Source organism: Xiphophorus maculatus, chromosome 11 (assembly GCF_002775205.1).
Source record: "Xiphophorus maculatus strain JP 163 A chromosome 11, X_maculatus-5.0-male, whole genome shotgun sequence".
Classification (NCBI taxonomy): Eukaryota; Metazoa; Chordata; class Actinopteri; order Cyprinodontiformes; family Poeciliidae; genus Xiphophorus; species Xiphophorus maculatus.
The window spans coordinates 21,001,642-21,026,717 of record NC_036453.1 but is presented as its reverse complement, the minus strand read 5'-3'; the positions used below and the strand labels follow the sequence as shown (position 1 = coordinate 21,026,717).

Below are 25,076 nucleotides of genomic sequence, written 5' to 3'. Positions count from 1 at the left end.
TCGGTGTTGTGCACGGCAAAAATAAATAATTCATCAGACATGTAATGGATTTGTGGGCTCGGGCTAGTAAGTGAATCATTCTTGACATATGCACGATTTCAGTTCAGTGAAGTGTGCATGTAAACACACCTCACATGACAATAATGGCTGATGACAGGGCCTGGCCACAGTGTGAAAACAGCAGTACTCGTTCTGCGGTGCACAAAGATGAACTGCTTGTCAGCAGCAGGATGGTCATCTGTGTGGAAAACCGCGTGACTCCTCGAGCTGTCAGACTCAGAACAACTGCTGAGAAACTTCCTCGCAGCCGCTGTTTTTCGCAGAGACAAAGCGACTGACAAATATTTCCAATTAATACCTGACTGAACCTCAACGTTGGATCTGACAAACTGCTGACGGCCTCTAGCAAAAGCAAAATTTACGTCTACATCTAGTCAACCATTCAGGAAATGAACTGCCTTCTTCTCCTGCAGCTCCTAGTTGGTCTGTCAGCAGACGACAGAGATGAGAGTGATTCATGGCGCTGTGTATGTTTGTCACGCTACCCAAACAAAAACAGAGACGACAGCCCAAACAAAGCCGCCACGCTCTTACTGTAGTTAAATATTTATCTGATAGCAACCGCTAGCTACATGCACGTTAATTATGAGTTAAAACTCATTTACTGCATTGCACTCGGTCAGAGAAGGCAAATAACTACAGCGGGTAAATTATAGTTTATGTAAAGCATATCATGTTGATTTTGTCATTGTTATGTAAGATCAAGTTCTGCCATTTATGATTCCAAACAGGCGTTAAACTAATCGCCTTCGCTGTTTTGAAAAACTGATGTCATGGTATGTGATTCCTGTCTATGTTTCTGTTCATTTGGAAAATTTCACAGTGGAGTTTTTAACAGTGTCAAAGAGGATGAAAGATCACACATTACATGTAGTTTAAAGAAGCTACGACATGTAAAAAGTTTAAACCCCACAGAGGCTAAATTTCAACTTCAAAGCTTCATAAAACCCTGTGGGTTTAAAAAAAAAAATCCCCTTTAAAGACTGTGGCAAAAAGTAAAAGTCACAGTGAAATTACCATGTTAGTTATTTCCATTTATTATGCACCCGGAGCCCTATGATTTATCTGCATTAACTCAAGCATCTTCCTTGATAATTACCATGAAATTTCATAGCTGCTATCAATCATGAGACTTTTGATCTCCTAAATTCAAAAACTGTTTCTTAAAATGTCGATTCTCCCAGTCTGGCAGAAAAACTGCCTGACTCTTCTCGTTCCAGGCAAAGTCACAACATGTCTGTCAATTATCTGCTCATGAGGACCTTTAATAACCCACATCTTGCCAAACAGACACTTGATTAGAGCATTTCCTGACTTCAGCTGCTGCCTGTTGAGCTGATTTAGTGGGACGAGTCACTAAGAAGCCTCTACAATATTTCATTTCCAACTGTGAGGAAAGTTCCAACAAAACAAACAAAAGCGATTTGCAGACTAAAACACGTGTCGGTAATGTATAGTACGCAATTTTTTATCCAACTTGTTTCAGGAAATACAAGACACACTACTTTTTTCTATTTCTATGACATTTTTGGTTTTTCATCTTCAAGTTTCTTGTGATTATTCTTTAGCTTGAAAAATATTCAAATTAAAAGATTTCAGTAAAAAATAATCCTTAGTAAATATTCTGTACCAATACACTTTCAGCTAAAACCTTCAATTGTCGCTCTAACTGTTTGTTTGGAGTAGCCGTTAAGCTGAAAGGTGAACTTCTATCCCAGTCTCAAGGCAAACCTTCCCACATCATCACTGCCACCATTTTGTTTCACTTTTGAGAGGGTGTTGGTTCCCTGATTAATGCTCTCTCCTCACAGGAAATAGACGTGTTTGGTGTGTTTTTTAGTCTTTTTGATGCTCTTTGATTTAATGACGCACATTGTCACATTTAAAAAGAATGCTATGTTAAAAATGTTTGGTTATTGACATAAAAATGATCTAAATACTGTAGATCTACGTATTTTATGGTTGGGGTTAGAACCTGACATGCAAGGCATTAAAAATGCTTTCATCTTTTATTTTTAGAATGGAATAAAATCATCCTAAATCCCCCAAACAGACTTTAAACGGATATTGCTTCCCATTGATTCAATTTGTTAGTACTTTTGAATTACAGCATAAGCGAGGTTCTAAGTTACATTTTCTTTTGCACAGTTGTAAAAAAAAATGCTTCAGGTCATTCCTTCAGAACTTTGTTAACTTTGGCACTTAAATTCATCCTGCTTGAATGCCTTCGTTAAAGGCGTTGAGTCACAGTGATGTTACAAGTAGTCACATCCCTACCAATTAATTTCCTCTCTAAGTGGAGCTCCTTTAACAAAAAATAATAATAACAAATGACTTCTCTCTTGGAGTGTTTTTGAAAGCATTTGTTCATTTTACTATTCGAAGACTGGCTGTGTATTGAAATAAAAAGTCGTCTCTACCCAGCAGCAGACAATGAAACCCAACAGAAAGAAATCTGCTGCATTCCTGCTGTTTGGATCTCAGGAGAGGAGATTGGAAGATGTGATTATTTTTTTTATTGCTCCCAGTGGACTGATGTAAGCAATGCAAAATGCCCTCCAGATTGCTCCCAGTGTCTGAAGGAGAGCTTGGATTTTATATTTATCAAATGTCGCAGTCTCACTCCGAGCAATCGCACCACGAGAACGACAAGGGCTAAAAATAGAAACGGCTCTAAGCTGGACTCTGGATGTGAATGTCATTTCTATTTCCTAGGAACATGGCGTCATCTGTGAGAAAGCACTTTTGTGAAAAGAAGCCTGCAGATTAGAGTCTTATTTTTGAGTTGTTCAAACTTTGTTTTCATCAGAAGGAGCGACTCTGATCGGACTGAGACATCTCAGTTTACACACTTCTCTGTGTATTTTTTATTATTTTCAAAATGACATAACTTTCTAAAGTATGAACTGCAGTTTGTGAATACACTGCAAATCTTACTGAGTAATTTTTGCCTAATTTCTAGTACAAACATCTTAGTTCACAAAACTTTCAAAGACCCTTTCAGCAAGATATAGGAGCTTGTTTTAAGACAATAAAGTAATAGTCCCACTGGCATATTTTTTCCACTTAAAACAAGACACATTTCCCAAGCTATAAGTGAAAAAAGTACATCTTTAAAAGTCAACATTATGGAATTACTGATTTAAAATAAGCTTTTTTCTTACTGAAAATTTAGTTTCAAGCTAGTATTTGTCTTTTTTCTTAAGGTATTTCCACTAGAAACTAGACAAAAGCAATACTTAGTAAGATTTTGTATTTTTGCATATTCTATTTGCATCTGTGCTCTTTCTTGAAAAAATATTCAAGACCCTTACTTAATTAGGTTTGTGCAATTTAATCTCAGTTTAAATGAATCTGTTCTGTGAAGTCATTAGAAGTTTGTTGGCGGACATTGGAGGACAAGATGGATGGTGAAAAATACAAAGCAATCCAAAAAGAAACTCTGTTAGAGGCTGCAAATGACTTGACCTCAACATACAGTCAGATCTGCAATGGAAGGATTTGAATCAAAGCATATTCAAATTCAAAAATACTTTCTGGATACCAAAGGAAAAATAAATGCTGTTGTAACTCATATTAATTCAAATTCTTCAAAGGGTTATTCTAAATAGTGATGGCTGTTGGTAGGAGAGCTCTCCAGTAGCGGCCTGTATTACAGTGAATTTGAAGAAACCTCTGACTGAAGACACCTTGCTTTCCCAAGACAGTCTCATGAAGAGGATGGCCAGAGTTGTCCAGAAATATCTTGATTTTATTAGGAATCCTTTATTGAATCATCTCCAAGTCCAGACGTAAACCAAACAAAGAATCAGTGCCAAGAGTCGAAAACTGACCTCCACAGAGGTTTTCTCTACAAACTGAATGAGCCTGAGCTATTTTGTAAAGAAAATGGCCATAAATTTCAGTATCTAAATGAGCAAAGCATATCCTGAAAGACCTGCAGCTGTAACTCCTCAAAAAGGTAGTTGACAAGTGACAAAATATGAAAAGGTTGTATGACTACCTTTACAAGTTGCTGTGCGTCTGAGGTGGGTTTAATAACTATATTTGCATTTCAGCAGCACTCCAGAGAAATGTAAAATAGAAATGAGTGTGCATATTAATGGGAAAGCTAATCAAACTTTGGTTTATGACTCCACAGACAGGCTCATGAGGGAGCATAATTGTCCCAGATTCATGGCAGAAATAATCCTATTGTACGGGCGAGAAAAAAAAAGTTAATTTGAAGAAACCAAAGTTAATCTTGTGAATAAAATGCATTGTGGACACACCGTTTGCAGGCCTTCTCTCCAAAACTTTGTATCATTTAGTTGAATGTAACGACAGCAGGACCGAGGTTCAGCTCTATAAAAGTCATCTTAGCTTTTCATCCCAAAGTAAATCGCTGATCAAGGCAAATGCTTGTAATTTTATTTCAGCTGTTTTCTCCTATAGTAAAGTGTAATTTTACTTCATAAAACCACATTTATGATGAACTGAACTAATCAGCTGAAACTGTAGTAAAACTTTCTTTGGCTTCTGGACTTTGAAAGTGCTGTATGAAGTAAAAAGAAAAATACAGTCCTGGGCTTTTTTTATTGATTATACTTCAATCTGTTACGTGGCAGGTAATAAATCAAAACCCAAAGGAAAGCTCAAGAGACTCTGAGCTTCTGGCACGAACCGGGTTAGACCGGGCCTATCTATACGCAGCGTGGGGATTGCTGGCTGAGACACTCACCCTAAAGAACTCCTTAGTTGAGCCAGAGTCTAGCGTGCCGTAGGCGATTTCAGTCTGCTTGGCCAGATCCTCTGCACTCTCGATGGGAGAGACCATCCTCTCCACGGTGAGGAAGGCAGCCAGGTTGGCCGTGTAGGAAGAGATGATGATGAGGGTGAAGAACCACCACACTCCCCCGACAATACGGCCCGACAGAGACCTGGGATGAGGAGGAGGAAGAGAAGCAGACATGAGAGCAGAGTGCTCAGATATACATGAGGAGGAAAGGATCACTTCCCATCATGTCCGTCAGATCAGAACTGACTCAATCCATAAACAACTGAACAATAAAACCACATTTTCTCTGGTGGCCAATGCAGATATTAATAACATGCTAACAATCAGCTAAATACTGCCGCCTGGACAGATGATTCTTTTGTTGAGAGCAATATCAAGTCTCATTAACTCGATGTGACTGTTTCTCAATGTAGTTTTCAAAGGTGTGAAATGCCCCGAGACGGAGTAGATGACCGGACTTCAGCCCAGGGAAGTTCTTTCAGTAGCCGTGACATTTGGAAACAGAATAAAAAGAATAAGATCTCAACCTGGTAAAACGCTAGCTTTATGTAAAACGCTCCGTATGAAACCTACTGAGGCCCAATCAGCACATCATGGAATCGCCGGCTTGGTTTATTATTTATGAACGACTAAAGAACAAAACTGGTCAAATATTAAATACAAATATTAAGACCTTGCTTTACGACGACCACATTCACAACGTAGCACAATGATGACTCTATTGCTTATATACATTTTTAATGATTGCCCACAGTAGGGAGGTTAGAAAAAAAATACGTTGAAGGTCGTCCTCATTTCTTCTATTACTTCTCTAACAGAGAAATTGAAAATTCTAATCTGAGCATTTCTGATTAGCATTTTTGTTCAAACGTCCAAGTTTGTTTCACTCAGTTGCTTTTAAAAAAAGGTGTAAAATATTTTTAAAAACGGCAAAGATTTTTTTGTTCCAAAGAAGGTAATTTTCTGAACTTATTGGACCTTTTAGCTTAAAATGGCTCACCGTCAAGGAAAAATACTATAGCCACTGCGCATACAGAGAACTTAAAGACAGAGTTTGTCACATATTTGTAAGAACAAAAACAAACATGGAACAATTAGATTATTTGATAATTGCATAAAGTTACAGAATCAACATCCGTCTGTACAGAACATATGACCTCTGCCATCTTTCCCAAGAATATAAACATAATTCATAAGGTAATATGAAAATATCTGATAAACCTGGTTATTTACTGTTTAAAATGATTGGGAAAGAAACAAAATATGTTAAATCCTTCTTCTAGAATCCTCTAGAAGAAGTCAACACAAGCAAGGTTATAACAAATGAAGAAATAGCTGGGTGGAAATGTGAAGGACTGGATGAAAATGCAGCACATGATGTCTTTTTAATACAACAATGAGGGTTGTTTTTTTTCACACAAAATACTTCATATGCGCCAAGATGATGACCGTAAAATGAGACATGCAGCAAAAACACGGTAGCCCTCCAAGAATCGTGAGGAGTTCAAGCTGGTGTCTTGGATGAATCGCAATGACCTCAGTGCATTTTACAGCCCTCAGTATGGTGGATATAAGTTATTTTGTGGATGGAGGTCATCACTGCCAGCATGCAGATCCAAAACAAATGAGTGAACAGAGGAGGAAGGCTTCTTGGTCTGAGAAATGGGAGGAAAGGGCAACGGAATGGAGCATGAGGTTAAGTGGAGAGGAGAAAAAGCAACGCTCAAAATAACCCATATGCACCGCTGCAGGATGGAAATGCATGTACGGGACTATAAAATGCAATGAGATGATGTGATATGAAAAGGGCATCTGAGAAGTGGTGGAGAATAAACACAACAACCAACCTTGGTGAGATATCGCATCCTTGCTGCATGAAGGCGCCCAGGGAGAACCACAGGCTATTAAAAATCCCAAAGTCATTTGGAGGGTCAGGGGGGCTCTGAGGGTCTTTGGCCTCATCGTTCTCATCCAAGTGCCACTCATAGGGGCTGAAACGGCTCACCAGGAAGAGTACCACGCTCACGCCAATATAGGCAAACACTATGCACATCCAAATCTCATAGGCCAGTGGGTCCAGGAAGGAAAACACGCCTGGCTTGGACTTTTGAGGCTTCTTAATCATAATAGAGATTCCCAAGCTCATGAAGGGTTTAGAGAAGTCTATCACCTCCTCCCGTACCAACGTAATGGTGAGAGGAGCCACGGCTATGTCAGCTCTCTGTAAACATGGAAGCAGGAACATCAGGAGGGAGTTAGACTTGCAGGAGAAACCATGAAAAAAAAAATCAAGCACGGCTTTAAATATTAATCGCTTCAAGGAAATATCGATTAAACACAAAACCAAACCAATGCAGCTTTACAATGCATTCACAGAGTAAAAAGCGTGGACCTGCAGAAATGCAGCAATTAAGTATATATTGAATAACAGACATGTTAAAAAGCCGGTCGGAGCAAATCTGCCATTTGGAAATGAGTCACTCAGCATTTGTGTTGGTTAATGTCTTTGTCTCAATCCAAATCTCTGTCGTGAATCAAAGCGAGAGTCAGAAAACAGAGGAGGGGGAGCTGATGCAAGCAGTTCATAAATCCAGAACCTGCCTTGAAAGATCCTCTGCAAAACCCCTCAGACATGCAATTAGTATTAGAGACCGCACTGACAAATGCTGAACATGAAGTCAGTCAAAAGCTGCTTTCCATTGGCTATTCATCAGCTGTGGAGCTGATAAACAGCAATAAAATGTACCGATGATACAGAGGTCTCCTCATAGCCATTTTAATTACAACAAAGGGGCATCTCTGTCTAAATTACTAAAACGGACATTGACACAACTGCAGACGCTAGAGAGCCAGATCAGGAATTCTGCAGTGACAGTTTGCCTGCACATCTTTTTTAAAGTCTGCTTTTCTGAGTTGGATTTCCAACATTAGTCATTCAGCGGCTGAGGTCTCATAAAAGATGCATTTCATTTTTTTAGAGCCAGTTCAATTGTAAGTTATTCCTGAGCTGCACGATAAGAACCGCGCAGTAGATTTTAGGGTTCAGAGTTCAAAAAGGTTTTACATAGAAGTCACTCACTTGTAGACAAAGTGAATGTACTTCTACAGACCTTCTCATGGAATGTGTAAACATTATTGAATTTACTAGTATACCAACGCCACATCTTCGGTCACCTTGAAGCTGACCATCAGACATAATAGTGGAGGACGTGGATAAAGTATAAAGTTTTGTCATGAACATAATTAATATTACGATGCCAAGTGTACTCTGTGATAGAATATGGAACAGTTCCAGTTCATTTTCAAGTCATGAAAGCTTGATTGAAAGTCAGTACTACACTGAGAATAAAACTGGACTACTTGAACTGTTCAGCATTTTTCTATAAAGAGGAATTCTCATGCAACACAAAAATATTGACATTCCAACACACAGTTCAGTGCTTTTGTGTCACAGACGAATATTAAATAAGTATTGCATAAATCTGTACTGGAGGATTTCCGTGGCTTTCAAAGGCTTTTCGTTTATACTTTTTTTTACAAATAAAAATCTGTCCTGCTAATGACCTGATGATTTGATCCAGGCGTGTTGAAGCCAAGGCACATCTGGCTTCAACACACCAGATGTGCCTTTAAGGGTTGGTAGGATACCAAGTTCCACATCCCTGGTCTAGGTGGACAATCAAGTTTGGGAAAGTTTGTGCTCTTTCAATTTTCAGTTGATGGGTTGAACAGAGCTCTGTCAGATGTTCAAAGTTTGGGATACTGTTTTGTCACTTAACAATGCTGCAAACTTCTCAACTTTATCCCTCAACCATCTGCTCTGTTCTTGTGTCAAAACAGCTGGATTTATACTGAGAAAAAAACTGCAAAAATATGGACTTATAAGGCGACTTCTGAAGACGTCTGATTACACTTGAGTTTAATCAGGAATATTAGGGTAATTCATGTTATTATTATATAAAAAGTAAACCATGCATCACATATTTTACCACATACTTCTGGATTACTTAATGTTCTGTCAAATAAAATTCCAATTAAATAAATTGTACAGTGGGTATGAATACCTGTGCAAAACACTATGACAAAATCACATGTTGTTTTTCAGCATTGTAATTGTTTGGTTTGGCATTTACTGACTTGAATTTCTCTTTTAAAAACCAATAAATAAGGCAGGCAGACACTCACCCCATAAACCAGTTCACCCACCATCCCGTTCCACGTCTTGGTGTCCGGGTCTCTGGCTCCGTATTTTCCATCTGGCACTATCGACAGCTTATATTTTATCCCCACATGCTTTGCAATTTCAGAAGCTAAATCGACACAGTAGCCTTCATATCTGTCATTGCCGTCCATCTGCATATAGTTTTTCTTGTACATCACATACGGCGCTTCCTGTTAATTAGACATAGTTTTGAGTTCACAGTGAAAGCAACAGCACATCCACAGCGGCCAGAGTTCATGGGTCACACAAGGCCTAAATTGGTAAATAAGCATGCATGCATGCAAGGCAAGGCGAAAAACACAAAAACAATTGTGGGACACATAGAAAAAAAGTTCAAACACTTCTCAGGCATGTTACAAAAGGACAGGACATGAATGAGTGAGCAGGATGAGGGATTAGGTTGTTGACCTTGGTCATGCTATCTAAATGTGTGGAAATGCTTATTGGACAAAGGGTTGCATGTAGATTGTAGGACGAGCTGAATGGAGCACATTTCCAGTTCATAAAGTAACCGTCAGTGACATCCGAGACATTAAAGTCATTTCATCTTATAGAAAATGCATTTGCTCGAGTAACCACTGGTAGCCACATCAGAGTATCTCCACCACAGTATTCTAAGAGAAGTAATTGTCTGTCTGCTTGTTGTCTAAACTACATAGTTTGAAAGATACACATCACCACTGCTTGTAAGATTCAAAGAAAACATCTTTTTACCCCAAATTGTAAAACATGTTAGCCATTAAAGATGAATCAATGTCACCTTGAGGTCTTAATCAACAGGGATTTACTGTATCACATGGCATGTACATGTTTTTCAGAGGTTATTTGACCCAAGAGACCGGCTATCACATTCCACATCTGCTGATGTGGAACAGTTTTGCACAAGTGCTTATAAAGCAACATGAAAGAATTATCTTTCATCGAATATGTGTCATTCTTTAATGTTATGAAGAGTTGAAAAAGCAACGTGAAGTCAATGAGATGACTGTGATGTGTCTAAAATAACAGCTGTCTTTGTTTAAATCAAAAGCATGCCTGACAGACAATAACGCAATGGCACTACACTACTACTTCTCCTCTCTCTCACTCTGAATAGCACTTCCACTCTAGCTGAGATGACAATGAGTTTTCAGAGGCTGAAATGGGAATGTGTGACTATTACATTCTGAATTTGCCTAAGATGCAGACAAAATAGACAAAGTCAGAAGGAACGAGAAAGCCATGGTTTTAAATGTACGATAAGGAGCACCTTATCGTACATTTAAAAATGGCTAATGATTTCTAACCTAAAGCTAATGTCGCTGCTAGCGCTGTGTCTGGTCCTCATCCTGGTCTATTTAAAAAAAACAAAAACAACTAACCCTCCCTTACCTACTGATCATTTTAACTCTATGTAAACCACCATCACTGACAAATTACTTAATGAGGCGGAAAGATTTTTACTTACGTACGCACTGAATGTGAATAAGATGATGTCTATCTTTATAGTTAGTCTTTACCAAAGCCGTTATTGTGATGTCACTACTACAACAGCCCACTGTAATATAAAAAAACCAAAATGCTTTGGCACCCACACGGATACAGTTGAAACACTCTTTGTGAGTCGACTGTTTCAACATGTAGTGAGTGGATGGAAAGCAACTGAAAAGTAAAATAATTCTACCCTCCCAGGACAGATTGCAACAATGGACACCTTGACCTTGAGTGGCAGAAATCTTATGGTGAAACACTTAGAACCTGCTTTGAGAGTGAGTACCATAATAGTAGTGACCACAATTGTTCGGTTTTCCACAGAAGAGGATTCGTTGGTGACCTGCTGATCCATAATATATACAAATTTTTCGTACTCATTCCAGTAGCCGATCTGAAAAAGTGACACAGAGGGTTCACAGTTATCACAGGAAGTGGAAAGCACATTTTGCAGTGGGCTGATTCCCACTGTCAGGATGATCCAAGGTTTTAGAAAGTTATTTTTAAAAACCATAAAAGTTTTTTGTCATAGCATTTTAATGATTTCAAGTCTTTCTATTGATAAGAAACGTTTTCGTTTGTTGTATGGAGCATGAAGTGATGCATCTTTGACCCTTCCCCACATGTTTCTGCACATTCCCAGTTACCTGGCATAAAGAAGGCTATCAGACTTTTCCCTCGCTGACTCGTTAATAAGCGACAGTGGAGCAGCTTGTTGCACTTGCGTTACTTTATAATAACAGATTGACAAAGAGAAGTGATATTTTGAAAAATTGTATAAAACATATTGCTGTTTATATTTCTGCTCATGTCAATTATAAATATTCATATCATAATTGTTATTATATTACTTTAATTGGATTTGGAATAAGCTAACTGTTGTGTTTCGATTTGAACTTAAATCAATTGTTATAATTTTTTTTTAATTCAAGGTCAAATATGTTAAAAAAGCATATTTTCAAACAATTGTTTATTAACTCGATGTGCTGTTCAAGGTAAAAACAATGAATTTCAGTAAAAGCGACAGAAATCTGTGTAACATGAGTATCAACTTAAAAAAGCCAGGTGAAGTTAATATACAAATACTTGTAGGTAAATAAATAATTATGATTAAAGTCACTAATCACTGTGTGTCTGTGTGGAAACTTGTATTATTAGAGGTTCTCATGCCTGCTGTGGCGCCACCAAGCATGTAAAGTGTTGTTCCGCTCCGAGTGTACAGCTGGAGACAGTTTGGTTTTCCTTGATTTATGATTTAATAAAAAGCTTGTAGCTGCACTCCTCACTTCACCTGGGCTACACTTCAGCAGAGTAGGAGTAATCTATTCCTGGCTCAGCAAATGTTCTCTTACATAACAAGAAACCAGCACCACTAAAGCAACCAAACATGAATAAAATTAATACCAGTGAGGAAAAACCCTAGATATATATATATATATATATATATATATATATATATATATATATATATATATATATATATATATATATATATATATATATATATATATATATATATATATATATATATAATGCCTTATATAGCAATGTAGTGATTCTGTTTTACTTTAACAATACCATGCAACAGAGAGCATCATTGGACATAAAAATGGCCTTGTTCCGTCTTACCCTGAGATGATTCCGGTAGCTGCATTGTTTATTTCAGATTTCTTTTTTCTCCGGTGGAAATAATACACTGCAGACACTCTGTTGTCACTGCATATCATCTCACACTGAGACGGGACATGAGGGGGCTGCTGATGTACGACGTCTTGTGAGCTGAGCTGCACAGACATTATGGGGCCGCTCCCTTTTGCTGTCAGCTTCTGTGGGGCCTTCAGGGTCATAGAGCTACTGTAGCTACGCGCTAGAGTTAGCATCTTCTAGACAGCACTGTTCATGCCTTTGGCCTGCCTAATGTTTAATATCCCAAACACAACCACTGCACTCAAAACCAATAGCTAAAATGTAATTAATGTGTGTAAAGGTTCAACCTAAATATGTCTTCGAATTCACATATGGGTTTGTTGGACGGTCTTAATGCTAACTGTTGATTGTGGCTTACAGGCAAACCGTTGGCAAGCTGACTTTATTCTACAGCAGCCCTGTCAGTGCTATAAAGAAGCTGTCCAGCATGTTAACTAACAAGCATTGACGTCTGTTACAGATGTCAAGTTAACAAACTAAATGGCTTTTCCAAATGAGTGCAGCTCCTAGTAGCAGGCGTTTGTTTGCTAGCTCCTCATAGCAATCCCAGGCTCAAGGTCCAAGCTTGTGGGCAAAATGGAAAAGCTCCAGCTGAATGTTAATGTGAGCTGAAGTTCTTAACTCATGCCTACATTTGTGGGTAACAATGGCAGCATACTATTTTTTCTATTGAGTTTTAGATAGAGAGAAAATATACTTTTATGTTTGGACACTGTACATTTGATTTAACAAGCAAGATTTGCTTTGACTTTCAGTTCCCCAAAGTAGGAGCAGCGGCAAATTCTTTACATGCACTCTATCAAAAGACACACGGCATAACCTTTAGACTATCTGACCTAAAAAAACAACTTTTGACACTAAGCAAGTAAAGTTGGCAAGTTAGTTACAAATCGGCTAATGGTAATTACAATGGTGTAATTATATAATAATTATCCCAGCAGTGATTTTTTAAAAATTGTGCACAAACTAAAGGCTCTTTATTAAGTGTGAAGTTATGCTACTGCAATAAAAACGAATTAATTATAAGATTGTTTGCACATTATTTCAGAAACAAACAATACTGATTATTAAGCTCTACCTGTAAATGAGTTTCATATGGAAGAAATTGCTGTTAAAACTGCATTTGTAAGCTTAGTTAAACAATATCACATGCAAATGTGTTCACTAATCAAAGCTAAATGTGGTTGCAGAAAAATATTATGGTGTGAAAGCTATTCTTTGGGCTGGGTAGCATACTCTCTATTAATAATTTCTATTTTTGTTCTACACCAGGCTATTGTTTTTAGCTGAAAGGAAAATTTCCAAATCAAAATCTTTGAGGAAATTGCATCTCAGGTGACACAAGAAGGATTTGCAAGACTGAGCTACAGCCAGCAGCTGTAAAGCTAGTAAGGAAAGAGAAAACAAACCACAGTGGTGTCCTACACTTCCTTCTATTCATGACTCGATGCACACAGTGCTGATTGTTATATCATATGCTGGTCCTTCAAGAAACAAACTCATTTAGAATTAATTAAATTATGATTGTTTTTGACGCTACGTGCTCACTTACCCTCCTGGGACCTTTGGGCTTCATCTCGTACACATCAATTGTGTAATTAGACCGTCGCCCAAATGTGTCAAACTGGATGTTTCCTGTCATACCTGGTACTTGAACCTGCCGTTGTACCAAGAAAACAATTATCACACCTGTTCTGAGCACACAGCAAGAAGGCAAACACTCAGCCTGGCAGAAAATGTTATACGAGACTCAGCATGTTTTGTTATGGCACATAAAAAAATGATAATAATGTTTCCATTTGCAGCAGAGGTCTATCAAGAGTTGTTATTTGTAAGTCTTCCCTTGTGATAAAAGTAATGGCACCAGATATAATCAAACACAAAAAGTTAAGAAATAGACATTCAGAATGTATCAGAAGTGAAGACAAAGCTTCTCCTCAGTCCTACCATTTTGAGTGCCCTCTCTATGTCGATGCCTTGGCTCCAAGGCACAGCGGGATTGGCGAGGCAGTCGCCAGCACTTCCTCTGCGTGACACGTCTACTCGCTGGCGCCGAAGATACCGGAAGGCCTCCGCGATCACAAGGATGGCATCATGGGTCAGTGCTGATGTGTACTGAGAGATAGACCAAACGAGAACCTTAAAGCAAGACGTGACGTCACAGTGACCCAACGCAGCGCTGCACCATCACAGCGAGTGGCTACAAGTACAGTGCACTGAAACAGCATTCATACAAAGAGAACATTTTCACACTTTGTCTCATGACAACCACAGAATGGGAAAAAAGCAACAAGTTTTCTTTTTATTTTTTGTTGTGTATTATGTGTCTGTTTTTATGTCTGTCAATCAATCAACACATAATTGTGCTAAGGAAAGGACACAGGGTTTACAAAATTGGTTACCGGTGAAAGTCTGAAGTGTTGTATTTACTTTGATACCCCCAAATAAAAATCCAGTCTGACCTACTTCCTACAGAAGTCTTCAGCAGAGCAACAACCCTAAACGTACAATCAGAGTTGCAATGCAGTGGTTTATATTAATGCACGATTATGTGCTTGACTGATCCACTAAATCTGAGAATTGAAAATTTAAATCCACAGTTGCTTTCTAACTTATCTGACTGATTTGGGCATCGTTCGGCAGCTTTTTGGTGTCCAGATGTCTAAAGTTGGAACAGACACCTAAAGGTCTTGCAGCCCTTTTGCAGAACAAGTGGCTAAATACAAATGTATGGAACACTGTTCAGATTCTTCTAAAATATTTGTTTAAAAAAAAGCTAAAATCACAAAGGATCTTCACAATTATGTGTTGCTCAAACAGACAATCCATTGAATTTCAGGGCACAGGTCATCAAAGCATTTTTCAGCAAATCAATAAGGAAAAAATACTTCTTGAGTTACTTTAAAACTTCTGTACTTCGGAAAACGAGCAATAGGGGAAACGCTGCCTTTGAACATAAATAAAAGCATCTGCAGTATCGGCAGCTATGCCTCGCTGACCTTCAGTGGAGTGTTTTTGGCTTCTGGAAATTCTCTTTCATCCAAGCGCTCCCAGCGCTGGAGGAACTGCTGCACGATGGGGCTGTCTGGGTTGATGATTTGGAAGCTTGTGATGTTGGCCCCACCAGAAAAGACCTTGTCCAGACTCGTGTTGGAGATCCCCTGAGAGCAAAAAGCACGACTGGCTGATAATAAAGCAAGAAACTTTAGAAAGTGATTTAGCTTTTCTATTGTGGCCATAGTTGTGTGACTTTTTGCCGTGGAGTTAAATGTGAGGGTTACATTCATTTTTACTTAATTGCATCACACCAAGCATTATTGTGTGTTGAGTCTATGCTAGCTCTTACCAGGTTGGCTACGATATAGTGGTATCCCCTGGTGTTCTTCCCTAAGGCCACCACCTTCGGTTTTGGAAGAATACACACAGTGAGGTGGAGAACATTTACAAAGCAATGAATCAGAAATGACAGAGTCCCTTAATTTGAAAAACACATGTCGGAAAGAAAGCAAAAACAAAAACATTTCAAGCAACATACACAGGGGCAAGTAGGGCCATGATAGCAAATTTGTTTGTTTGTGTATGTGTGTGCTGTATGGGCCCATGCAGGGTGGGGAGAAACCACCATGACAGTGCTTGTTCCTTCCCATTAACTTCAACATGTAAAATAAGGTCATGGCTCTGGCAGGCCTCCCTCTCTCGTTCTGCAGCTGCCTGAGTTCCTGCAGTCTGCTTCTTCTCAGTCGAACATTAGACTTAATTGAACCCAAACATTGTGAAATCACCTGTAGGACGAAGCAGAGTCGGAGAAAGCTCAGTGATTTCTTTAAACTTCAACTCCTGAAAAAGTCTATTTCTCTGTATTACAGAGAATAAAGCTTTAAAAAAACGCCATGGGGAGTGGAAAGTTTTATTTATCTATTTTTTTTACTTTCTGCACTCCTCCACAGCTTGATACATTCAAACTGCTAGGATAGCCTAAACGTGACGTTTTGAGGTATTGCAATAGAAAGATCACAATTTGTTTAATGTAAATCAGGAGCTAAAGTATTCACGTCATGTTGAAACTTCCATGCATTTTCTGCATGAAGAAAAATGCTTTGCAAATTAATCTAAAGCTTATAGTTAATCTCTTACAGTTATCAGATTCCCTATGAGCCTGTTATACATTATGAGTTGTATCAGGTCTTGGCTCTGGCATGACCTTCTTAACAAAACTCTGATTCTTTACATCATTCTTCGTCCATAATGTGGCATCTTGTTTTCCACATAAAATACAATGAATAGAGGACTTTGGACCATTGAGCAACAGTTCAGTTATTTTTCTCCTTGGCCCATTGCAACACTTCTGGTAATTCCTCTGGTTATCGATACATCTGTGTGAATTGTTTGGTTTTTGTTTAATATTGAGTTGCCATTTAATTTTTTTTTCTATAGTTAGTGCTTGATGTGCAGCTGAACTCCAGTAGTTCTAATGTTAAACAGTGGATGGTGCAGCCTGTTTCAAAGACTGCACTGTAAAAAAAAACGGCCTCATTTTACGGTAAAAAACTGGCAGCTGAGTTGCCAGAAGTTTACCGTCTTTATACGGTAAAAGTCTGGCAACCAAAACTGCCAGTTTTTTACCGTATTTCTAAAATACGGTAAAATTCTGGCAACCAAAGCTGCCAGTTTTTTACCGTATTTCTAAAATACGGTAAAATTCTGGCAACCACAGCTGCCAGTTTTTTACCGTATTTGCTAAATGCAGGATTTTACCGTATTTTTGAAATACGGTAAAATTCTGGCAACCACAGCTGCCAGTTTTTTACCGTATTTGCTAAATGCAGGATTTTACCGTATTTTTAAAATACGGTAAAATTCTGGCAACCACAGCTGCCAGTTTGTCACCGTATTTTGTAAATGCAGGATTTTACCGTATTTTTAATATACGGTAAAATACCGTACTTCCTAAAATATTTTAAAAAAAATAAAATGTGGTTTTGCCGTAGTAAATACGGTCATGCTGACTGAGGCATAATATCTACATGAGTGAAAAACACATCCAGACTGTATGATATATTGACATTTTATTGTAAACCCTCCCCCCCAAAAAAAACTTATGGTAAATTACTGGTCTCTGTTCCTACCAGAATTTTACCATACAAATTATAGTACAACAACCAAGGAAGTGTAACTTGTCAAGCATTTCTATACAGAAAGTTATAAAGAAAATAATTTCTAATTAAACAAAAATACAGATTACGAGTAATCCACTTAAAGAAACAATTTCTATTTAAAAAGTCAAGTTAAAAAAAGAACTGATTCTATTTTATGTCCAGTTTCCTCACGGTATTACTGAGATCTGGAAAACAAAAACAAAACAAACAGTATGTGTCCACATAAGAGATAACATATTGTAGAAGACAAAATGGTGATAAAAGGATTCTTGTTCTGGGTTGAGAGTCACAAGTCGCTGAGATCAGACGTTGCTCAGGATGGTTGTAGTCTTCCCAGTCACAGGTTGAAATTGAGACTCGCATGTTGTCAATCGGGTGTTTCCTCTCTGCTGGAAAACAAAAAGAAAAAGTTAGAAAGATGCACTACATGAACATCTTATTCGCTTAAATGTTTGTTTCACCTTTGTTGACTTGCATATGGACACAGGTACTTCAACCAGGTGGTGTGATCATTTCTGACTGAAAATTCAGTAGTTAAACCTTTGTTTGTTGTCAACAGGTGTGATCCTCTGGTCTGCAACCAGACAAAATACACAAACAAAAAACAAATAAAAACAAATATAACTGTTTTAGGCAATTTATGAAATAGATACTCACCATTTATCTGAGTCTCATGAAGGCCAATAGGTTGTCTTCAACCATTTATGTAAGTTACATTTCCTGCAAGCTAGCAGAAACAAAGCTGTAAATGTGAACACTTTTCATACAGGCAAACAAATTGATACAGCTGAGACAATTTATGCTAGGTTAGTTTTTCTCAGTCACTTTTGGTGCATTTCTCGAGTCATTGTTGGCATTTACAAAACAGTAAGCGCATTTCTCAAAACAATTTGTAGAAACAGGAAAAATAGCATTTGTTTGCTTTCAAAATCCTTAGTTCAGCTCTTAAAATCCTGTCTGTTAACATATCAGTGACTCAAAATAATAAGTTATAGTCTCTCTATGTACAGATAAGACAGTCAAATCGATTAGTCATGAGAAGAGACTACAAAAGGATCATTTACGCCAGTGTTTCTCAACCCTGGTCCTCAACGCCCCCCTGCTCTGCATGTTTTAGATGTGCCTCTACTCCAGAACAGCTGATTCAAATGATTGGATGACAATCAAGTACTGCAGAAGCTTGTTAATCATCCAGAGATACAATTCAGGTGTGTGGCAGAAGGGAAATACCTAAACCTGCAGGACAGGGTGACGCTGAAGACCAGGATTGAGAAACACTGATTTACGCTTTTGCTATAATTTATTCATGGACCATGCCATGGTGATTCAGAAAGAAAAAGACAGAAATGCAGAGAACAAAAAAAGTAGAAAAGGAGCCACAGGACAATCTCCTCAAGGAAAACTGTACAGTGCTGTAGAAATTACATTACATTTTAATTTCCATAGTCACTTTGTTCCTTAACTCCACTGAGGAATCTTTTTTCCTCAGTGGGGTTAAGGAATGAACAGTAGGGTGGGAGGACCTCCATCAGCATCATGTTGTGGGTCTCAGCCATGTCCTGATGTTGGACTGATGGAAACTGGCAGATGTCCTCAGCCTCTTCTGACTCTTCTTCTGCTTTCCTCCCAACTATTTCCTCCTCAGCCTCACTCCTCTTCTTCTCTCTGGCTGTTCACTCTGCCCAGATACTTGTTCATCAGTTCTCAGACATGTAACATTGTGTTGTGTTCTGACTATATAGAGCATAATGTTGCCAACTGATGGTTCACAAGATGCACCTCCAATCTGTTTCAGAAAACTGGTTGATCGTTGGTTGAGCTAATGGTTCATACACTGACCTGTTAGAGAAACTCAGGACTCACTTGGGAGCAATTTACCAATTCAGGACAGATTTAGAAAATAATAGAATATAAATTAATTAATATATGATTCACATTATGACAACTTTAAGACTTATGCATGTTAAGACTTACACAATGAACTGATGCTATTTTGGAAGTTGAGAATTCAACACAGACACGTTGTTGTCCTGTTGTCCTCATTTTCTGTATACACCCTTTATCCTCCGGGTCAAAATGACCCGTCTTCAATAAACCCCCAATATAAGCAGCTTAATTGAATTTTAAACACCAAATTCTATCTTGTATATTGTCACTCACCACAAAATGTGTGAATACTTGACTTTTCCCTCTCCACTTGAATTTCTATAGCTTAAGAAAAAAAATGTGCAAAATGAGTTTCGAATGCATTTTTATTCATCACAGTGACTAATTTTCTTTTACTTTTCTCCAGTGAACAAGAGGATGTACAATACAAAAATATGAAAAATAACATAACCCATTCAACTAATTGGCACATGTAGGGCAGTATGCAAGTGCACAGCCTTTGCAGATATATTTCTTACACCTGCAGCACACAGTATGTGTTTTACAGTCTGAGGGCAGAACTGACATCTCTTCCTCTTACTTGGCTTAGCTGAGGAAGTGGCTGTGGTAGATGGATCCTCAGGTTGATCAGGAGCTGCTGCACTCTGAATAGCTTTCACAACTGCTGCTGAGGCTTCTGTGTGGGGGACATGCTTCCTTCTTTCAATGAGTGGAGTTACAAGTGCCTTTCCTAGCTGCTCCAGGAACACCCTCTTCTTGTTGTGCTTATGAGACATCCAGGTTGGGTTGATCTCTATCCAAATCACAAAGGCATTGTAGGAGGACACATCAATGATGTTGTGGAAGATGACCAGGGGCCAGCGGGCAGTCATTCTTCTGCAGCTATATGCTCCAATCACCTTATCTAGGTTGTCCACACCTCCTTTGTTTCGGTTTTATTCCAGGATGATGATTGGCTTCCTGTCCTCACGGTCACTAATGTCGCCGTCTTTGTGCAGTGTGCTCAGAAGAACTACATTCTTGTTTTTCTTTGGGAGGTAGGAAACTAGAGTGGTGGTGGGTGTGAAGGCAAACTTTGAGGAGAAGACCTCTCTCTCCTTTGACCCAAGCAGTGCAGGTGGGAGCTCAGGCTTGTTCTTTTGAACTGTACCAACCATGGTGATCTTCCTCTTCAGGAGCTGCTGTCCGAGTTCATAAGAGTTGAAGAAATTGTCACATGTCACATTGTGACCCCTCAGTCCCTCTGTCACATCAAGCACAACTCGCAACCCCTGGTTCTTCTCTGGGCATCCACTGGTTGACTTCCCAGTATAGACTTGCATTTTCCAAGCATAGCTTGATTCAGAAGCCACCCATGACTTGATCCCATATTTTGCTGGCTTGCTGGGCATATACTGCCGGAAAGGACAACAACCTTTGGACAAAAGACATTAGCATCAGTGATTAGTATCAGTGTCACAGAAAACAGTCAAAGAAATCAATAGTGAAAATCACTTTTATTACAAATATGAAAACAGATTACCTCTAAATGGAACCAGTTGCTCATCCACTGTTACATCAGGCTCTGGATTGTAGAGGTAGGGCAACCGCTCCACCCACTTGTCCCATACCTCTCTTATGGCTGCAAGTTTGTCTGTCATACGTCTTGCTGGTCTTGATTCACGGTCATCAAATCGCATCAGTCTTGAGTAGGTGTGAAAGAGTTTGACTGGCATTGTGGCTCGGAAAATTGGCCTTCCACTCTCTGCTCACTTCTGCTACTGATTGATCTGAGACACAACTAAAACTTTGTAACATTTTATGGTTTGTAAATAACTCTGTGACCTTGATTTCAACTCCATTTGCCTCACGGGTCATTTTGACCTGAAGACCATCTTTGTACCTTTTTTTGTACAGCTTACATGGAAATGAGAATAAAAGCAACACTGAACTTTTTCTATTGTCTGGGCCAATCTAGGAAAAGTCTTAAAATCTCAAGTTAAAAAAATTACATTTAGGGGATTGTTTGGGGGGGGGGGGGTTTAACACAGTGGCGGGTCATTTTGACCCGAGGACAACAGGAGGGTTAACATATTTTGATCAAGACGATAAAAGCAAATTACAATTATAAAAGCATAGAAGTGTACATAACCAGCTACATGATGTACAAAAGCAAAACTTGCAAAACAAATTTGTTGATGTGCAGAAGTGACACAGTAATTTGAAGATTGAACAGGTAGTTTTAAGAATTTCAATTCTGTTCTGAGAGATGCACCCAAACTGAGAAAAGCTGTAAAATATTAATATTTAAATTCTCTTATCTTCAAATCCTTCAACTGTCATGGACCCAGTGACTTTAGTGCAAGTATTTTGGGTGTGAGAGTCAAGAGGTCAAAGGAAAATATTAAATAATATCTCTGATGCCAAGCTTTATACTTCTAAGTATTACCAAAGTATTGAAACAAAAGCTAACATGTTCTTCAGAGATTTAACTTGCATGCATGAACATTTCACACTCAAAGTAATTCAAATTAATTATTGAACCAAACTTGGAAAAAGTTGCTTCTGCCATTAACAATAACTTTAAGCACATGTAGTCTGAAGTAGACCAGAAATATAATCTATGCAGCCGTTCCTACAGAAACATTAATGGAAGTGTTGCATCTGTGAAGATTAAATGTTCCATATAGTAAAAATATCTAGCTGCAGTGCATGTACATAAACAGCATGGCTCAGAAACTACACATTTCTTTGTCAGTTGGTTAAAGTTAGCTAACTTCAGTTGAAACCGTGAAAGGGACTCACCTGTGATGTGTTGCCCTTCTCCTCCTGAACGTGCAAAAATAGCAGAAATTTGATTTCAAAGACAGTAGCAGCATCTTGACAAGGACCAGGCCTACTGGGCTCTCAGCACCCTAGTTAGCAACCTTAGTTAGCACAGTGACTTTACTGTGTTGAGTTCAGGACACCACTACAGGAACAGAGTTAAAAGAATCTTGCTGCTGATGCTGAAGGATCAAGCAGCAATGCAAACTAGATAATTATTTGTTTACATGACAAATAACAGTCTCCATTTACTGTAAACCCTACTATTTATCACAATTACAAAATGAAAAACTCTCTAGACCAGGGGTCCCCAAACTACGGCCTGCGTCATTTGGTCTGGCAATGCCGGATCTGGCCCGCCTCCTCATACCAGAGAGCATTCAGTGTATTTTTTCATATATTGTATTTTCTGGTTTGTGGATTTCTCTTCAACCACCAGGGGGCTCTTGAGCAGATGTTAAACTAACTTTCCCTCAAATATATACTAGTCAGTCCCAGTCACCGTTTCACTCACGGTTTTTTCCATTCTGGGTAAAAATCTATCTAAAAGCGACCGCGAATGTGTCGTAGTCAGCAACCCCCCCCCCCCCCCCCCCCCCCCCCCCCCCCCCCCCCCGTCGACAGTTTCAAAGACAGAACAGCCCCCCCCCCCCCCCCCCGCCGACAATAAGTTTCTAAGGTATCTTTCTCCAAAAACTAAGACCGGCCCCCGAGCAGAGAAAGGAACAGCTATGTGGCCCTCGCAGGAAAAAGTTTGGGGACCCCTGCTCTAGACTATTCTCTACTAATAGCACAATATTCAAAACCAAGTGTGGGATTTGTGAAACTTCAATGATGGGTGACTTTACAACTTGTATGATTTTGGATAACACTAGAATTGTTCTTTATTGAAGTTTCACAAATCAGATAAAGGTTTTACAAATCCCACACTTGGTTTTAAATATTCTGATATGAGTTGAGAATAATCTAGTCCAGATTTGAAGAGTCTAGGTGTTGTAGTTTTTTAGCTAGAGTAAATTAAAGATGCTGATTGCAGTGAAAAATTAGGTGGAATTGCCCTTTAGCCATTTCCCAAATTGGAAGCAGCAATTGGAAACCAACTTCAGCTTCATTCAAGCAAGAGGGGCTAACATACAGTTCTCTTAATGTTAATGATCAAATGCTCTCATAAATGATGGTGGCGTTGGCTGTAGGAGTTTGCTTTGCAATCGGTGGATCGCCAGATCGATGCCTGGTCTACTGCTGAGATTTCAGTTTGGTGTATTAAAGGCATTATTAAAAAAGAAACCAAAATATCACACCAGCATTCTGTTCTTTGTAAAAAATTATTTTGCAGTCTTGTTTACGCTTTTACATTGTAGATCTAAACATCAGCAAAATTTGTAATTTTGGCTGATTGCTACTGTTAAGTTTAGGGTAATTAACTGCTGGCAATATTACAATTTTTTAAGAACTTTACAATTACTTATATTTTTACACTATATTTCTGTATTTTCTACATTCGTGACTGTCACAATTATTTAGGATATATGTTTATTCAGTTATGATAATGCCATGTATTTTCTACGGCAGTATAATGCTGTGAATATTCTGGTCAGTAACTGCTGGCATTTTACAATTTCTTACCATAAATTTACTGCCTTTCTTTGCAGTTTCGACTTACGGTAGTTCCATGTAATTTCTACGGTAATGCAATGTTTTTGGGTACGACGGTCAAAAACTGTTGGTCTTTTACCATTTCTTACCGTAAATTTACTGACTTTCTTTGCAGTTTCGACTTACGGTAGTTCCATGTAATTTCTACGGTAATGCAATGTTTTTGGATACGACGGTCAAAAACTGTTGGTTTTTTACAGTTTTGTACCGTAAATTTACTGACTTTTTTTACAGTGTGTAAGCAGAAGAGTCTAAAGTGGACATCTCTAATTACAAAGATTGGCCTCATAAGTGCAGCTTTCAACCGTTTTGCAAGTCTGTCAAACTTGCAACAATTCCCTGTGTGTTTTTATTCACATGCTGGTAAAACAAACATGCTTTCAACGTCTCCCTCGCTGCTCGTCTCGTTTGATAAGCGCTACTTGTGGACTGTTATAAAATGGGAACGTGTGACCGAAGGGCCCCGAGACGCCTCCCCAAAAAATCTTTTACTCTAATCGCAAATCTTTCAATGCTGGGTGAAGTGACCCATCAGTCACCTTCAATGACACCTGAGCTTTCCAACCGGTTTCCAGGACAACACTGGCCACCACCTCTAGCTCTGACCCTGGATCTGCAATGTATTGACTCGGAGATACAAATTCACAACACACTTTTAAGATTTTTATTTGCAAAGCATTTTGTAAAACAAGTGCTCTCATAGGTAAATATCTGTGCGATAATCAACATAAAACAACATAAAATCCCAATAGATACGCTGTCATAATATGACAAAATATGAATAAATATTTTTTTTGCAAGGCACTGCGTTGCGTTCAGTGTCTTCGCTCCCCATCCAGTTTGTTTTCTCCTTACACCTCTGCACCCTAAAGCCCTTTATTTATTCTCGTCTCACAGCAGTCTCTAGAGGGGGACCGTCCTTGATACTCCGAGGCTGAACCCACGACAGCTTTATAGCTTTGAGCAATTTCAACAATAAATCCAATTACCTCTCTCACAGATACGAACTGATTTCATTGTGTTTCAACATTCTGCGCTCAGACTTCACTTTTGAAGTTGCACATCATAAATTTTCAACACAAGCACAGATTCCCAGCACCTTCTCTGACTTATTGTTTCCCAAATTGTCTTGAAGAAGCTCTTGATTTGCTTTCCAGTCATGTGAGAGGCGAGTCGCAGTGACCAAAGTGACATTTAATGAAGCTGCGGTATCTAGAGACTAGCTACAAATCTTAGGAGACACTTCCAAACGAGCAAATAATCCACACAGAGAAACATGCACAATGTTCTCTTTATAGAATAAAGGATTATTAAGATGATTGTGTACAATAACACG

The 25,076-nt window shown here is 38.7% G+C and overlaps 2 protein-coding genes and 1 long non-coding RNA gene across 4 annotated transcripts in view; all 3 read right to left on the bottom strand.

Moving 5' to 3' along the window:
- gria3 (glutamate ionotropic receptor AMPA type subunit 3) overlaps positions 1-25,076 on the bottom strand; it is a 93,125-nt gene that overhangs the window by 16,565 nt on the left and 51,484 nt on the right. For both annotated transcript variants that reach the window (XM_005806626.2, XM_005806625.2), the window contains 8 exons: positions 15,583-15,636; positions 15,236-15,397; positions 14,184-14,351; positions 13,789-13,893; positions 10,816-10,923; positions 9,023-9,229; positions 6,685-7,058; positions 4,781-4,979 (listed from right to left, as the gene is read on the bottom strand). In XM_005806626.2, the coding sequence (XP_005806683.1) occupies positions 4,781-4,979; positions 6,685-7,058; positions 9,023-9,229; positions 10,816-10,923; positions 13,789-13,893; positions 14,184-14,351; positions 15,236-15,397; positions 15,583-15,636 (1,377 nt within the window). The remainder of the gene's footprint in view (positions 1-4,780; positions 4,980-6,684; positions 7,059-9,022; positions 9,230-10,815; positions 10,924-13,788; positions 13,894-14,183; positions 14,352-15,235; positions 15,398-15,582; positions 15,637-25,076) is intronic.
- Positions 17,599-18,199, bottom strand: LOC111610160. Its single transcript, XR_002753530.1, has 3 exons — positions 18,050-18,199; positions 17,854-17,966; positions 17,599-17,781 (listed from the first exon to the last, which is right to left on the bottom strand). It is a non-coding gene; the product is annotated as an uncharacterized LOC111610160 (long non-coding RNA).
- LOC111610159 (piggyBac transposable element-derived protein 3-like) lies at positions 19,655-21,140 on the bottom strand. The gene is made up of 2 exons (XM_023342960.1): positions 20,802-21,140; positions 19,655-20,693 (listed from the first exon to the last, which is right to left on the bottom strand). The coding sequence occupies exons 1-2, from the start codon at positions 20,992-20,994 to the stop codon at positions 20,215-20,217; spliced, it is 672 nt and encodes a 223-aa protein (XP_023198728.1). The 5' UTR covers positions 20,995-21,140; the 3' UTR covers positions 19,655-20,214.